Source organism: Nuphar pumila, chromosome 13 (assembly GCF_984573655.1).
Source record: "Nuphar pumila chromosome 13, dmNupPumi1.hap1.1, whole genome shotgun sequence".
Taxonomy (NCBI): domain Eukaryota; kingdom Viridiplantae; phylum Streptophyta; class Magnoliopsida; order Nymphaeales; family Nymphaeaceae; genus Nuphar; species Nuphar pumila.
In genome coordinates, this window is record NC_143261.1 from 10,314,426 (window position 1) to 10,331,497 (window position 17,072).

Here is a 17,072-nt window from a genome sequence, read left to right on the forward strand (position 1 = left end):
ATAAAACCCACTTCCCTGACCAACCCTTCAAATTATGGCAGCCCATCTCAAAAACCAAACCCACCCTCCCCAAACCACTGGACCCAGAAGAGGGAGGAGAAGGGAGACCACCATCTCCACCACCGCTGCCTCAGCCTCCCTCCTTCCCCTCCCCAAACCCATCCTTCTCTGCTAAGTAGGAGCCACCGTCCGTCTCTCCGGCCGCAACTGGTGCTGCGCTCCTCATCGCCGCCGCCCCCACCACCAATAGTACTCCTACTCCTACCCATCCATCACAAGACCAGAGATACCAACAACCAGAAACCACCAAACCCACATCATAAACCACCGAAATCTCCTCCCCCACTACGCAGAGCTTCATTTTAGACCGACCCTCTTCCTCCCCATTTCGAGTTAGATCCTCTCCTGGCCGAGTCTCTCCCCTCATGGAATCTTCTTCCTTCTACCCTTCCAGCTACAGCAAATTCAACTCTGCACTCAATGCCGGCCTCCTCAACCCCATGTCTCCTCCTCCCTCCATCGACAAGACTCGATCGAGCCCGACCCTCTTCGAGATGATGACCAGCGAGCCGGATTCCCGCCCCAGAAACCAACCCCCTTCTGTTAGCACATCCACCACCGGCGGAAAACCGCCTCCCCACGTGATGAGCGTTCAGGATAAGCACCTACTGATGCAGGAGAGGGTGAACGAGATCCTGGGCAGCTCGAGCCCCGGAAACCAGTTCAACGATGCCGGATCGAGCGACGTCAAGCTCACGCTGAGCTCCAAGGACGGGTTCGGCGTCTCCTTGAGCGTCCACCGCCACATACTCGTCGCGCACAGCCGGTTCTTCGCGTCGAAGCTCTCAGATAGGTGGTCGAAGCAGCAGAGGTCGCTCCCCCACCTCGTGGAGATCTCGGACTGCGACGATGTGGAGGTCTATCTGGAGACTCTGCGCCTCATGTACTGTGATGACCTCAAGAGGAGGCTGATAAGGGAGGATGTCTCCAAAGTCTTGGAGATATTGAAGGTACAGGGCCCGTGTGTGTGTGTGTGTGTGTGTGTGTGTGTGTGTGTGTGTGTGTGTGTGTGTGTGTGTGTGCGTGACCACCATTGTGATTCAATGCTAGTCTTGGAATTTCTACTTTTGTTATGCATGATTCTAGTGTTTCAGAGGCCATTGTTGATCCAGTGGTGCGTTATGTTGAGAGATTTCACGTGTATAACTGCCCTCTTGTTTCGTTATACGTTTTTCACTGCACTATTGCTTTTAGGGAAAAAATTATCTCTATACTGTGGAAAAAAAAAGGAAAAAAATGTTTAGTGCGTATTCCTATTTCTTGACATACTATTTCAGCACTTTTCAGCTCTTTTCTTTTCTTGGTAATTATAGTTTTTCTTTTCCTAACCCATTTCAAACGAATGTTCACAAGCTGTAGTGGTTGAATTCAGGGAAGGTTCAACTACCATTTCTATATCTGATGACTGTCTCAGTCGAAGTGGTGCTTTTTGCTCTCTACCTTTTTATACCCTTGTGGCGTTTACCTGTTTTACTGTTTTACTGTTTTCCTGTTTGATGAAAACCGGACTTTATAATTCAGGTCATGAAATTGAGCATCCATGCTTCTGATTTTTCACTTTGATTGCTATGTAAATGATCAAAAGGGCACTTTTTTCTTCTCTGTTTAGGTATCTGCAGCAATTGTGTTTGATGCGGGTATTTTAGCATGTCTAGAGTATTTGGAAGCAGCACCATGGGCCGAAGACGAAGAAGAGAAGGTGGCAACCCTGCTGTCTCAGTTACAGCTCGATAGCACAAATGCGGCAGGGGAAGTCTTAAAGAGGGTGTCCATGGAAACTCCGGCATCTTCTGAAGAAGAAATAGTGGTGAGACTCTTAGACGTGGTGCTTCAAGGCAAAGATGAGAAGGCCAGAAAGGAGATGAAAGGATTGGTGTCTAAGATGCTAAGGGAGAACTCTTCTCACAACAGTACTAACAACACCAATCTCCTTGACATCAGCAAGGAATCACTCTATGCTGCCTGTAACTCTTGCCTAGACCTTCTCTTTCATAACTTCACAAGGGCTACCCAGTTGGGTTTCATGGACAAGAGCAACCACGAAGAAAGAAGTGCAGTTGTGAGTGAGATTTCTCGGCAATCTGATAATCTCAATTGGGTGCTGGAAATCCTGATTGATCGACAAATTGCCGAGGATTTCACTAGGATGTGGGCAAGTCAAGTTAAACTTGCAAAGTTTCACGCCACGGTCCCAACAATGTATAGATATGAGGTGAGTAGGCTGACTGCTAGGCTGTGTGTGGGGATTGGGAAGGGTCAGATTTTGGCACCCAAGGAAGTGAGGAGCTTATTGTTGCAGACATGGCTTGAGCCCCTCTATGAAGATTTCGGGTGGATGAGGAGGGGTTGCAAATCGATGGATCGGAATGTGGTTGAAGAGGGGCTCAGTCAGACAATCCTTACATTGCCGCTGTCTCAGCAACAGGCAATTCTGATCAATTGGTTCAATCGATTCTTGAATTCTGGCGACGAATGTCCAAACGTTCAGAGAGCATTTGAAGTATGGTGGCGGAGGGCTTTCTGGAGAAGAAATGGGGAGACTGACCAGCGAAGGCAGTTACAGATTGCAACAATGCGGGTTTATGAAAATGGGGGTTGAATATCCTGTTGGTTTAAAGGAAATCAGGAATTGGATTCCTTTGAAGAAATTTTCCTTGGAAAATTCTTTTAATTGGTGGCCAGAAGTTCTTTATTGGCTTGTCATGTGATGGGAGAAAAAACGATCAACGGATGAGGGTGAGATTGAAAGAAAACTGATGATTGAAACATACTGATATGGATGATGATTTCAAAAAGAATAGACGGGCAACTTCATCCTGGTAAATGGTGATAGACAATGACGGGATCAAAAAATAAGGGTTTTATGTTTGATGGGAAGATCACGTTGAAGACGATGGAATACTAGGAATCTTTAGATTTTTTTCTTTTTTTGGCGTTCCCCCTGTACGTTTTTTTATTGGCAAACACAGGAGGTAGATGTTTGTTTTTGGTTGTATAGTGAATTAGTGTATTCAGACATTCTGATGTCATTTAGTTTCTAACAATCGAGTGATTGACCCTCTCTCTCTCTCTCTGCGATTAATGGTTTTGCCTAAAGCAACTGTTCTCTCAATGACAATTTATTAATTGGAGAGTTCACTTAGTTTGAGCACCCAGACATTTTGGAAGGGGAGGTAAAGATTAAAACACACTATCTACAACCCCAAGGGGGGCCTTGGCTGCTAGACGGGCAGTCAAGGCCCCTGGGGCAGGGGTCATAGCCTCAGAATTCTATGCTGCCAGCACGATGACCGTAGGTATGGCAGGCTAAGCCAGTGCAACCAAGTCTTCATGCCGGGTGCAGTTTTTCGGGTTATAAATTAAAAAAAAAAAACACAATCTACAAGGATGCGACCTGCAGGAAAGTGGTCGCCCACACACAACTTGCTATGGGGCCCATGTGAGCCTCACATTTCCCTGCTGGCTGCCTTTTCGTATGGAAGGCCTTTCGCAGGTGGTCCATGATGCAATGTTCTTGTATCACTATACCAAAGGCTGTGAGGAGGCCCATCATCATCAAGCATTTGTTCCATCTGCAAGGAACATGTGTACAAACCTTGGTATAATTCCTCCAGTTTCATTGGTGCGCAGAATATGGTCCTCTGTTATAATGGTCTATATTCATGTTAAGGGTTAGTGTAACACCCCAATCTGGGATCTTGGGAGTTTGAGTTTGGTTGGTATTATTTTTCAAAGAAAAAGCATACAGAGTTCACATATAGAAAATATAGCTATTTTTTTTTAATAACTCACTTTCTTTTACAATGTTCATCATTTATAAAAAAAAAAATAACAAATATAAGAATGTTCAATGACAAGAATGATAAAACTATCAAGTACTCTGTTGAAGAAGAAATCAGTCACGTTCTGCCTATGCTAGTATGTCTGAAACCTACAGCTGTAATTATACATGAAAATGAGTTTATAGCACAATAAAAAATAATTATAAGCAAATAAACACCTAAACTTACAGCTGAAGTGCGCTCTAAGCCTCTAGTCTGATTTTAGTTTTTGACACATCACACAAGTTTGCGTATTTTAATTATCTCGTCATTACTCTCTTAAAACCTCTATCACCCCAATTAATCCTAAGTCGGTTATACCGGTCATAACCATCTATGAGCATAACAACCCATGTAGAACACTCCAATTTTACATATTGGTCAGACAATGAACCATATACTCTCAGTGGTCCCCGTACCACCAGGCACTACATTGAAACAAAAATAGGACCCCACCTGTAGCTAGCCGGGAGGTCAGGATTAATCTCAATCTCGATATGGTTCATGCTATATCCTAACCATAATGGTTCTCAACCATCCATAGTCGTCTAGAGTCCCCAAACACTGTGTGGGTGTAACCCTAAGTCATAAACTAACTTCAATATGTTGAACCATATTCTCAAACTCATATTTTACTCATTCTCTCACGAGTGATATTGTAAAATGATCACGACAGATCTCATTCTTTAATCTCATAATGACATTAAGACTCAAACTTATCTCATAATAATCACGCAACGATGTAAGATCTCTATATCATTAAATCACCGGTGACCCACTCTCCATGATGACTGCACTCTGGCCGTGAACCAGGTGACCCTTACCACAGGTTGCTACTTTCAGGATTAAAGATGTTATGCATGCTAATCTCAATATATCCATTCACAACATGAATAGAATAAAAAAACTCAAAACTAATACTATCTCATTATGATGCATGTTATTAACAACTTATTACACGGATATGCTATCACAAAATAATCTCTTTCTAATATGAATGACATACCACAACTAATATGTGTATGTAATCATCGCATAATATCATGCATGATCATTTTATGCACATCAAGATCACACTCAAATGCTATCATACAAATTTACAATATTACAATAACATGCAAGGTAAAAAGGTTTATTCACATCTAAATTTTACTTATAATATTTCTTACATCGAATACGAATATTGTGCTCTAGTTGCAGTCGAGTTTCAAGATGCTCTAACAGTAGGACCTGGTCATTATACAAGCATATTCATATTAATACACATCACCTCTTATATTTTAACAAAATTATTAAAATACCCCTCCTAAATTGACTAGTCAAACCTCAATTTTTGTGCCCCTAATTTGACCAAAACCAGAGGACAAGTAAATTTTTCTCTATGATATGAGTCCAATGCACCAAACCTCACTCGATTCTTAGTTTGGAGGGCGAAGTTATGTCCATTTTATCAAAATAGATTTTGGATACTCATAAGAGCATTTTGGTTATTTCAAAATTATTTTCAAAATTCAAAAATAACTCACAACCTGATCCAGATCCATTTATGAACTATGTCCAAATTTTTTTGACCGGATCCAGACCCATTACTGATCTAGATCCAGAACTGTCTAACTCGATTTAGACCTAGTTCTAATCTGGATTCAGAACTAATATGAACCAGATCCAGTTCTGTTCTAGATCCAAAATAGTCAGTCCAGATCCAGACCCAGATCTCTCTGGATCCAGTTCTATTTGGATGTATAGACTGACTGGATCAGAATGGATCCAGATTCGGTATGGTCCAGATCAGATCAATATGGATTTGAGACCCAGTCAGATCCAACTCAGTCTGGTTCAAACCCAGATCAGTTCTGTTTGGATCGATTCAGTGTCACCTGGTTTGATCCAAATCGGTTTGGTTCAGACTGGTTTGGTCTGAACCGACTCTACTTGAACCGGTTCGGCCAGGACTGATTTGTCTGAACCTGTTCGATTGACCCTATTTTTTTTAAGACCATCTGGTTCGGTTTGGGTGCGATCTGGGTCGCACCCAGGCTGACCTAGGCTCGATAAAATGAAAGCAGAAGGGGCAGAGCCCCTTTCGTCTTCTCTGTTGCGGGGGGGGGGGCGTCTGAGCTGGCCCTCTCCTCTTCTCTTTGCGGCAGAGGGGTCGACCACCGATCAACCCTCTCCCTCTCTCTCTCTCACAGTCCCCCCTTTTTTTCATTACAGTAACTCATCGGCAGCCATGGCTGTCGGCCCTCATCTTGATCAAAAAAAAGAAAGGAGAAAAATATGAAGAAGAGGGTGAAGGCCCTTACCTCGCCGCCGATCGAAATCTGATAAGTCTTTGAATTTTTTTTCTTTCTTTCTGGTTTCTCTCCCTCGTTCTTTTCGCTCTCTCTCCCTCTTGCTCAACTATGGGAGGAGGATAACCCTCACCCCCCTGACGATCGTGGGGGGTGAGGTTTATTCTCATCCCCTAATTTTTTGTAAAGGAGGCGGTTCCACCAAATGGGAAATCATCTTTTCCCTTTTCAATTTTTTTTCAACTACATCCCATCCAACGGTTTCGTCAGAGTTTTTTTTTACAATTCTACCCCTCTTAAAATAAGATTTGTCCTAAATCTTACCTAGAAATAATTGTTAAAATTATTTACCGATGTCTAATTCACGCTCCCAAGTAACCTCATTTTTATTATGATGACTCCATCTGACTAATACGAGAGATATTTCTTTGTTTCTCATCTTCTATACTTTCGCATCCAAGATTTCTATAGACTTCTCACTCATGCTCAGATCGTCTTAGATTTTCAACACTGACTCGACTATATCCAATATATGGGAGGGTTCAGGCACATATTTCTGCAGTATAGAGACGTGAAACACATTGTGAATTCGAGACAAGAAACGTGGCAAAGCTAATCAGTACGTTGTCTGACTAACTCTTATGAGTATCTCAAAGGGTCTAATATATCTTGGACTCATTTTTTTTGTGTGATCAAAGCGCATCACTCCCTTAAAAAGAGATATCTTCAAATACATATGATTACCTTGCTCACTTTCTAACTCACGATGTCTTTGATCTGCATAACATTTTTATTGACTTTGTGCTGTTAGGAGATGCTCTCGAACAAATCTCGCTTGGTCTATCATCCGCTATACCAAATCAGGCCCTAACAATCTTCTTTCTCTGACCTCATCCCAACACATGGGTGTTCGGCATCGTCGACCATACAATGCTTCAAATGGAGTCATGCCTATACTTGCTTTAAAACTATTATTGTAGGCAAACTTCATCAGAGGTAGGATGTCATTCCATGAGTCACTATACTCTAAAGTACATGCCTGTAGAATGTCTTCCAAGGTCTGAATGATTCACTATGATTGAGGGTGAAATGTCGTGCTCATTTTTAACTGTGTCATCATTGACTCTTAAAAACTTTGTAAGAATCGCAACGCAAATTTAGAGTCTTTATTCGAAACAATCAAATTAGATACTTCATGAAGTCTGACTCTCTCTCTAATAAAAAGTTTGGCAAGTTGGTCACAATAGTGAGTTGTCTTACAGACCAAAAAATGAGCTAACTTAGTTAACTTATCTATAATCATCCATACTTAATCCATTCCATTCTTGGTCTTTGAAAGTTTTGAGCCGAAGTCCATAATGACATCTTCCAATTTTCATTCAGGTATGAAGAGTGGTTGTAGTAGTCCCCCGAGTCATTGGTACTCAATCTTCACTTGCTGGCATACCAAACACTTGCTTACAAACTCAGTAATGTCTCTCTTCATTCTGCTTCACCAAAATGTATCTTTCAGATCTCGATACATTTTAATACTGTAAGGGTAGATGATATATCTAGAGTGGTGTGCCTCGCCCAATAACTGATGCCTGAGTTGATCATCCTTAAGAATGCACACTCTATTACGAAATTTGAGAAGCCTTCATCATTAACTTTGAAGTCTCACTCCTCACTTTCTGAAATCCTCTTCCTCGCTTGATCAAACTCTGGATCTAAAGGTTGCTTTTCCTTAATTTGCTCCTACAATTCAGACCTCAACATGGTTTGCACAAATAGTAGCTGACCTGGTATGCATTTGGCTTCTGCTTTTTGATGCACGATCGAGAAAAATAAATCCTAATTTGCGATTCTAGCCAATGTTCCTGACTTTTTGCTAAGCATGTCAGCGACTACATTCGCCTTTTCCGGGTGATATTTTAATTCAAAGTCATAGTCTTTTAAAAAATCTAGCCATCGCTTTTGCCTCAGGTTTAAGTCTCTCTTTGAGAATAGGTATTTAAGGCTTTGATGGTCGGTAAAAACTTTAAATTGTTCGTCATATAAGTACTGTCTCTATATCTTGAGGGCGAATAGAATCGTTGCTAGCTCTAAGTCATGCATCAGATAGTTGACTTCATGTGTTTCAAGTTAGTGAGATGCATAAGTTATCACCTTACCATGCTGCATCAGAATGCAACTCAATCCCTTATGAGAGGCATGACTGTAAATAGTGAAACCTTCAGATCCATAAAGTAAGACCAACACTGGAGCAGTGGTCAAACACTTCTTTATCTGTTAAAAACTTCGCTCACACTTATCATTCCACTCAAACTTTACGTATTTCTTAATGAGCTTTGTCATTAGAGCTGCCAACATAGAAAACTCTTCCACAAAATGTCGGTAGTACCCAGCCAATCCCAAGAAACTATGAATCTCTGTAAGATTCTTGGATCCAGCCTAATTGTTGACTGCTTCAATTTTTGTAAGGTCTACCATAATTTTATTTTTAGATACAATATGACTAAGGAAGGATACATGCTCTAACCAAAGCACACACTTAGAGAATTTGGCATAGAGTTGATGTTCTCTGAGTGTCTGCATAACTATTCTCAGGTGTTCCTCATGTTTCTCTCTCGTGGTTGAATAAATAAGAATGTCATCAACAAATACTACCATAAACTTATCTAAATATGATATGAAAACCCTGGTTATCATATCCATGAAGGTCGTTGGTGCATTAGTCAGACCAAAAGCAATGACCCAAAATTCATAATGATCGTATCTTGATCTGAACGCCGTCTTAACCACATCTTCTTTCTTAATCTTCAACTGATGATAACCTGATCTCAGATCGAACTTCGAGAAACATGCAACTCCTTGAAGTTGATCAAACAAATCATTAATCTGGGACAATAAATATTTATTCTTGATGGTCACTACATTCAATTGTCGATAATCTATACGCATTTATAGTGATCCATCATTGTTCTTGATGAACAGAATTGGAGCACCCCAAGGAGATATTGACAGTCGAATAAAACCTTTCTCCAAAAATTCTTGCAATTGCTTATTGAGTTCCATAAGTTCTGCATGTCTCATCTCATAAGGAGCCTTTGAAATGGGCGTTGTTCTCGGAATGAGATCAATCTAGAATTTAATTTCTCGATCAGGAGGGAGACCTGGTAGTTCTTCCCAAAAAATATTAGCATATTCACGAACTATGTCTATATCTAATATGGAGAGTTCATCTCTTCTTTCGGTCTTCATGTAGACTAAAAATCTAATGCATCCTTCTTAAATGTATTTGTTGTCTTTCATGCAAGATATAATCATTGAGTTGGGTAGTTTCCTAACACCCTGATATATAAAAATTGGAGTCTAGGGAGTTTGAAAACTAACACACTTCTTTATTAAATCAATGGTAGCATGGTGGTATGACAACCAATCCATGCCAAGGACATCGTCTATATCCGTGAAATTGAGTTGCAGCACATTCACAGACAACTCACGGTTCTCTATTTTTACTATATACTTGTTATACACAATGTCCACTATGGTGGACTCGCCTATGGGTGTTTTTATCAAATAAGAAACATCCAATCATGAAGGTGCAATTGACAATCATTTCTCAAAGGATAAGGTAAAAAATTGAAATTATCATATAACAGTCTTATCATTTATTTGAGTCATTTATCTTCGCACAAAATTCCATCACATGCAAGCAATTATGATACTCATTTAGTAAAAAATTATTTTATTTCATTAATCATCCCAGCACATAAATATTACTAGGCAAGCAAGAAGAAAATAATGCAAAACAAGAAATAAACAAACTAGACTACATAATGCTATGTATTTCTAAATGTGATGTCATATCACTCTTTAATCCATCCAAAGTTTGGTTTTTTCCCTAAACACTTTTGTGTCTGTTGAGGGCCAGGCAAAAGAAAAGCTTTCAAATCGTATTGGGGCAAAACAGGAGTATAGGTAGGTGAGGCAGAATCAATAGTAAGATCTTCATCCTCGCCTCCTTTCCATAAACTTCTTGATGCTGCTCGATCCTGTATTAGTCTTAGGCTACTTTCGTTCGCCTCTACAGCTTGCCATGTTGCTTCAGCTACCTGAATTGTTGTCCTCTTAGTTTCTTTTAAAAAAAATCCCCAACTAGATGTGAAACTCCTCAATTGGCTGCACTCATGGCAGCCACATAGCTGGCTCGAGACCTATATTATCCCCGTGCATTGGTCTGAGACTCTTCCCGAGATGCAAAGTTTGCGCTATGGGATGCTCTCCTTACGACTCATCATCGAGCAATCATCTAATTTTTTGTTATTCACCCACGTACTGATCGAGCTCTCTGACGGTATGATTGGTGTGTCATTCGCTCGTAGGGTTGTGGTTGTTGCCCATAAAATTATGACTGTCGTACCTGAGTAGTGTCAGGGTAGTCTTGTCGGTACGCCTCTCTCTTATCGGCTATGATATAAATTGGCGGGAGTTGTAGTGTAAACTCTCTAACTATCTGGGTCATGCTCGCCATGACTCCAGTAGCCATCACCATTATAGTGACAAACCCCTCACTCCCTACGATAAGTAGCTCAGAAAGGTCTTGTGCTCTAGGGTCTTTATGATTATTGCGCTTGCTAGCCATTTTCTAATCATAAAACAACCTAGTCACTAACGTATTTTTCTCGAGCAGAGACTTATATCATATTCTATATCATTGAACTTGTTATGAATGATGAATTTTTTTGTGTGAACCTAGCTCTGATACCATTTGTAACATCCCCGATTTGGGACCTTGCGAGTCCGAGTTTGGTTGGTATTATTTTTTAGAGGAAAAGCATACACAGTTCACACAAAAAAATTATGGCTAAAAATTTATAATGACCGTATCTTGATCTGAACATTGTCTTATTCACATCTTCTTTCTTAATCTTCAACTGATGATAACCCGAAAAGCATACACAGTTCACACAAAGAAATTATGGCTAAAAATTTATAATGACCGTATCTTGATCTGAACATTGTCTTATTCACATCTTCTTTCTTAATCTTCAACTGATGATAACCCGATCTCAGATCTAACTTCAAGAAACATGCAACTCCTTGAAGTTGATCAAAAAAATCATCAATCCGCCACAATATATATTTATTCTTGATGGTCACTGCATTCAGTTGCCGATAATCTATACGCATTCACAATGATCCATCATTCTTCTTGATGAACAAAATTAAAGCACCCCAAGGAGATATTGATGGTCGAATAAAACCTTTCTCCAATAATTCTTGCAGTTGCTCATTGAGTTTCTTAAGTTCTGTATGTCCCATCTAATAAGGAGCCCTCAAAATGGGTGCTCTTCTCGGAACGACATCGATCTAGAATTTAATTTCTTGATCAGAAGGGAGACCTGGTAGTTCTTCTGAAAAAGCATCAGCATCCAATGCATCATTCTTGACTGTATTTGTTATTTTTTTTTGTTATGAATGATGAATATTATAGAAGAAAGTGAGTTACTGAAAAATAATATTTTTTTTTCAATAACTCACTTTCTTCCACAATGTTCATAATTCATAAAAAAAATAAATAAAAGAATACTCAATGACAAGAAAAATAAAACTATCAAGTACTCTGTCGAAGAAGAAGTCGATCACATCTTGCCTGTGCTAGTATGCCTAGAACCTACAATTGTAATTATACATGGGGGTGAGTCTACAACCCAGTAAGAAATAATTATAAGCAAATAAACACTTAAAATTACCACTGTAGTGGGCTCTAAGCTCCCAGTCTGATTTTAGTTTTTGACACACCACACAAGTTTGTGTATTTTAATTATCCCCCCTATTACTCTCTTAAAACCTCTATCACACAAATTAATTCTAAGTCGAATATATTGGTCATAGCCGTCTATGGGTGTAGCAACCCGTATAGAACACCAAATTCTACATGTAGGTCAGACAATGAACCATCTGCTCTGAGAACCCATAGTCGTCAAATACTGCATCGATCTGACCCTTGGCTGTGCGAGATCGAGCTCTCGAACCTTGCCACTAACCTAATTGGCGAGGTCCAGGTGGATTGGATGCTCAAGAGCATGTTTCGGCATCTGCCCTCATGATCTCCAGAATGTCGGCGGATTTTAAGAGCCTGATGAAGTGCCGCTCTATCTCGGTCCTCTAGGAGAGGAAAGTCTAGGCTCCTCTGATGCACCACACACTCATGGAGGAAGTGTATCATGGCATCACCGTCGGCCACTACAGTTGCTGGAAGACCACAAAAACAAGAAACCAATTTATGTGGTTTTTCTTTCTGTAGTCGACCGTCGACTGCCTCCCATAGCTGGACCCAAATCTCTTCTATGATGGCATTCATCAACCGACATCAACTACCCTCCACCGACATACAACATCTGGGTGGAGTTCGGCGGATGCAGAGGCCTGAAAACCTGCACAATGACCGCCACAACAGTTCATGTATGCTACTGGCAACAACCGCTTAATGCCTGCAACATCTGCAGAGATAGGAAAACAAGGATGACGACAAGGTCTCCTGTTCCTGCAAAAGTGTAAGCCACTGTACGGTCATCGGCACCGCCGCTCTGACAGAAAACAATCAATTGCGGGAGTGCAAAAGAGTGACTCAGTCAGTAAACTAAAATCCGATGAGTACCGTAAGAACACTGACACACCCACACATGCAACATATTGCATGACATGGGCCCATAACCCAATGTCAGCGTTCTTCAAAACAGAACCGGAATATGAAATAGGAATACATACCAGTAGACATCATGGATGAAACGATGTGTGGGTGCTCGGCGTTCTCTTCAACCTATCGACGTGCACGATTGGCCCAAGCCATCATGTCGAGGGTGAGCAGGACTGTGAATCATGTATATGAAGAAAGAAGATGACACCCCTTGGTTGTTCTCATCATGCAAGTAAGCCCCTTCTTATAGGGTTCTAAGAGAGGCCTGTAGTGTGAGGAGTGAGTGGATGGGCAGTTACAATAATTGCTCTGTAACTCCCATGAGTTGTTCCACCCCATGATGTACTCATGTCAAACATGGTCACATCATGTTGGATCCTATCCATATTCCAATGGTGCAGTTGGGATGAAGCCGGACTCGAGCGTCATGTGTGGCTGAGGAGTTGGAGGGAGGTGGGAAAGGTGGAGAGGCGGGTGAAGTCAGAGAGGAAGGTGTTGTGGAAGGACGGATCCTGGGGGTTTGGGCACCAGGGGAGAATGGAGTTTTACACCTTCTGGGCGTGGGAAAGCTTGTGGGATGTGAAGATGTGGGTGTGCTGCTGCTTCTTGTCCTTTGAGGGTGGGGTTGCATAGGGATGATAATGGTGGTCGTCGCCATCGTCATCTTGGTTCTAGAGGATGACGGAGGATGAGGCATTTGGTTTTGGCTTCTTAGTCGAAGAAGAGGACGATGGTTTTGGAGCGCTTCTTAAGAGGGAGAGAGGTGTGCGTTTCTATTTTGATATCAGGCCGCTCAGTCTGCCCATCTCTCTCTCTCTCTCTCTCTCTCTCTCTCTCTCTCTCTCTCTCTCTCTCTCTCTCGGCTCTCTCCTCTCTCTCATCTCTCTCTCTTTGAACCGAAACCCTAACCCCCAAAATCGCCGAAGATCTGAAAACAGACAGCCCCGTCAAGAGAACCTAGAGGGTGAGCCAGAACCTCTCGGCGAGGAGGCAGAGGGATCAGTCGGAGCAGTGGCAGACGAGAACCTCCCTAAGACCGCCGGAGCTCCAGCGGACAGCGGATCGGAGCATGGAGTCGATGACGGCCTCGATGTCGGGGGACCACCATCGGGGGTGATCAGAGGAGGCAGGGGAAGCAGAGGAGAAGGAGGGCTCGAGGTCGAGGGTGCGCCAGAGGGAAGGGTCGCAGAAGGCAGCCAACTACCACCTGCACACCAGCAGGGCACACCTCCACCGGTCCTCTAGGGGCTATCTCCTCATTATGTCCACCAGCTGGGCATTTTGGGGGCTTCCTCCTTTGTCTTCTGCTCTCTCTGTCCATCCATTAGAGGGCTGATTCAGGACACTCCGGAGCCACTAAGGAGGAGGAGACCGCGTGTATCCCCTCCACAACTCTCACCCATCCATATAGACCTTCGTGATCAACGACGTCAGGGTCGTCTTCTTGAACGAGAGGCCGCAGCTCAGGCTCGGCAAGGCCGTCACCAACACATGCAGAATATGCACGAGGACCCTCCTTGACTCCTTCCATTACTGCTCTCTTGGGTGCAAGGTGAGTCTCTCTCTCTCTATCTCTCTCTCTGACCTCTCTTGGCAATCTTGGAGGCTATCTCCTCAGAGGGAAGAGACACGAAGTGGTAAGGAGAGTCCGAGTGGTGGTTCTCCGGGAGCTCCCACTGCAGCGATATGTTGGAGGGAGATTGAGAGCCGCCGATAAGCTCAACGAGAGACTCCATCTCCGGCCTCCTGTAGTCCAGCAGCCTGTGGTAGAACACACAGAGGAACCACATTCTCTCTCTATATCTTTGCCCTTGAAACCCTCTCCTTCTCTCACTCTGAGCCTCAACCCACCCAAACCCTACTCCTTTACGCCCTTAAAACCCTTTTCTTCTGTCTTTGGTCTGCGGCTAATTGACTGCTCTCTCACTGTTCCTTTACCCTGAGCTACGCTGCACCTGTTTGAGTCTTCCATCAACGCCTTCCTCAAACTCCAGGTTTCCACTCGTGACCCCTCTCTGTCTTTTGGGTGTGGCCCATGCCTCCCTCATCCCTCTTCTTCTGAGGCTTAGGAGCCTCCAACTCCCTGCAGATCAAGCAACATGCTCTATCCTCTATCCTAGTGGCTTTGAACGATTGGGGGCTCGCTTTCGCCCTTCGTCGCCAAGGTGCTTCTGTTGCTCTCCCTTTCCGCTTATCTTTTCGTGTGTTCTTCTCTTTATCAGAGGCCTTCGCGTCCTGCCTCGCCGCTGGATCACTACTGGCTCGTGATGTCGGACGATTCCTTAGAGCTGTTAGGGTGGAATCTCTTCAGACATGCTCGGTTGGCGCCACTCTCCGGGCTCCGTTCTTCTTTCGTAGGCCGCCCAGCTCGATCGACGGTCGGGGCTGGCAGGAGGTGAAAGCTACCTGGCAACGGTCTTTCTCCAAAATGCTTTCTCGTTCTCGTCTTTCAAAGGCGAAGCCGGGTGACTGGTGGTGCGCGGGTTGCCATTCGCTCAACTTTCGCAGGCGTAGTGCTTGCCTCCATTGCGCCTCATTGTTCAGGTCTCAGCGACACCCAATGTTCAAGCAATCGTGGGCGGTAGTCCATCCTCCCTCCATCGGACGAGCCTCTTCATGAGGTATGCTCCGCCCTCGCAAAGCTTCATTCGCGCCTTGGGTCCAGATCGGTATCTTGGAAGATCCTTCGTCGTCATTTTTGGGTTTCAAGATCGGCTCCGTTTGGGTGCCGATGCGACCGTCAACGGCTGCACCGATGTCTTTCGCAGGGAAGCGTTTCAATCTCAACCATCTTTGTCGTGACCGTACATGTGGCTCGCCTGCCATCTTGGGTCGGAACAGTTACTGCTCTGCTGTGTCGGGCCCGCCTGTCGATTGTGCTGCCACCGTCTCTGAGGGTTCCGCGTCCGGTGACTTCTGCAGCCAGGGAGTGCTTGCGACTTGCTCGGGGGTGCAGGAGGCATGCTCTGGGGTGCCTGCGATTTATCCGTCCTTTTCTCCTCGGCGTAGATCGGGGATGCAGGTCGCGTGCTATGGGGTGCCTTCGACTTATTCTCCTTTTTCCGTTTGACGAAGGTACTATTTCTCTTCTTTTGCTCTTTTTGATGTGCGAGGAGCTGTTAAGGCCAGAGGTGAGGCAAGCAGGCTCTCCCTGATTCTTTTATCGAGATCTCGCCTCTCTTTGTCTTGGTGGTCGTGCTGGCCACTCGGCTTTCGAGCTGTACAGAGATCGGTTGATAGCGTGGGGCCCTTTATCGACGTTGCGAGGTCTTCTTGGGTTTGCAGGGATGTTCTTCGTCCGCTGTCGTCATCTTGCTCTCCTTCGGGGGCGTTGGGGTTCGGGCCACCGCGGCTCCGTGGCAGTGTTTGTGTATCTGTGTCGGCAGGGGGCTGTTTACAGCCTCGGGGTGCGAGTCTGCTGGAATCATCATCATCATTTGTAGTATCTTCCTTTCTGAGCTCGTGTTTCAAAGTGGGGCATGTTTTTAGGTGGAATGGCAGGTGTGACGAGGCATCTTGGCCTCGGTCAGGAAGATGTTGGCTGTCGTGGCTTCCCGGGTGGTCTGAGTCTTGGGCTATGTTGTTGCGGAACCTTTTGGTGGATCCTTTCTTCGAGCTTGAGGGGGATCGGGGACCGTCAGGTGTCGCCTTGGCATCTAGGGTTTCTCTCTGCCCCTCGGCAGTTGCAACATCCTATATTTCGTTTGCTTCGACCTGTTGGGCTTCTGAGTTTGAGCCTTTCTCGCATAAGAGGTCTCATCTCTCGGAGGACTCTCTCCTTGCTCGGGACCACATGTCGCCTTTTTCAGGAGTCCTGATCCGTCATTGTTTCTTCTTCAAGCTGGTTGATGGCCTTTCAGTCTTGGTTTCGTCTATCTCAACCAAGTGCATCGTCTGTCCGATTCGCCTGGTCTTCATCAGTTTGGTAAGTGCCCCTATGTTAGCCGTGGATTGCAGGGCTCTGTTTGCATTGAACACCTACTCTTTCATCAGGGAGGGCGACTTCGCAGGCCTGGAGGGCTCCTCAAACTTGACCTATCTGTCAATTGCGGGTTAACTCTCATCCTTTTTAGGTCTGTCTGTGGACGATGCAGCTCGGCTGCTCAACCTTGCGCTTTCCCAAGCCCAGCTCCTCAGCGTCGATTCTGTTATGCGTGAGTCCTTTGCCGCGATCGCAAATCGTTTACCGACCTTGGTCGCGGATGATAGGCGTAT

At 44.0% G+C, this 17,072-nt stretch overlaps 1 protein-coding gene across 1 annotated transcript; it reads left to right on the plus strand.

The window, feature by feature from the left end:
* Nucleotides 1-425: 425 nt before the first annotated feature.
* LOC149817726 (BTB/POZ domain-containing protein At1g63850-like) lies at nt 426-2,659 on the plus strand. Its single transcript, XM_089986063.1, has 2 exons — nt 426-1,010; nt 1,670-2,659. Exons 1-2 carry the CDS (start codon nt 426-428, stop codon nt 2,657-2,659), a joined length of 1,575 nt encoding a protein of 524 aa, XP_089842189.1.
* Nucleotides 2,660-17,072: the final 14,413 nt, after the last annotated feature.

What these genes read in the sequence shown, in the direction of transcription:
- LOC149817726 (XM_089986063.1), top strand. Translation starts at nt 426, where the DNA reads ATGGAATCTTCTTCCTTCTACCCTTCCAGCTACAGCAAATTCAACTCT. An exon ending in AAGTCTTGGAGATATTGAAG is followed by an intron (nt 1,011 to 1,669) that starts GTACAGGGCCCG and finishes TTCTCTGTTTAG; the next exon opens with GTATCTGCAGCAATTGTGTT.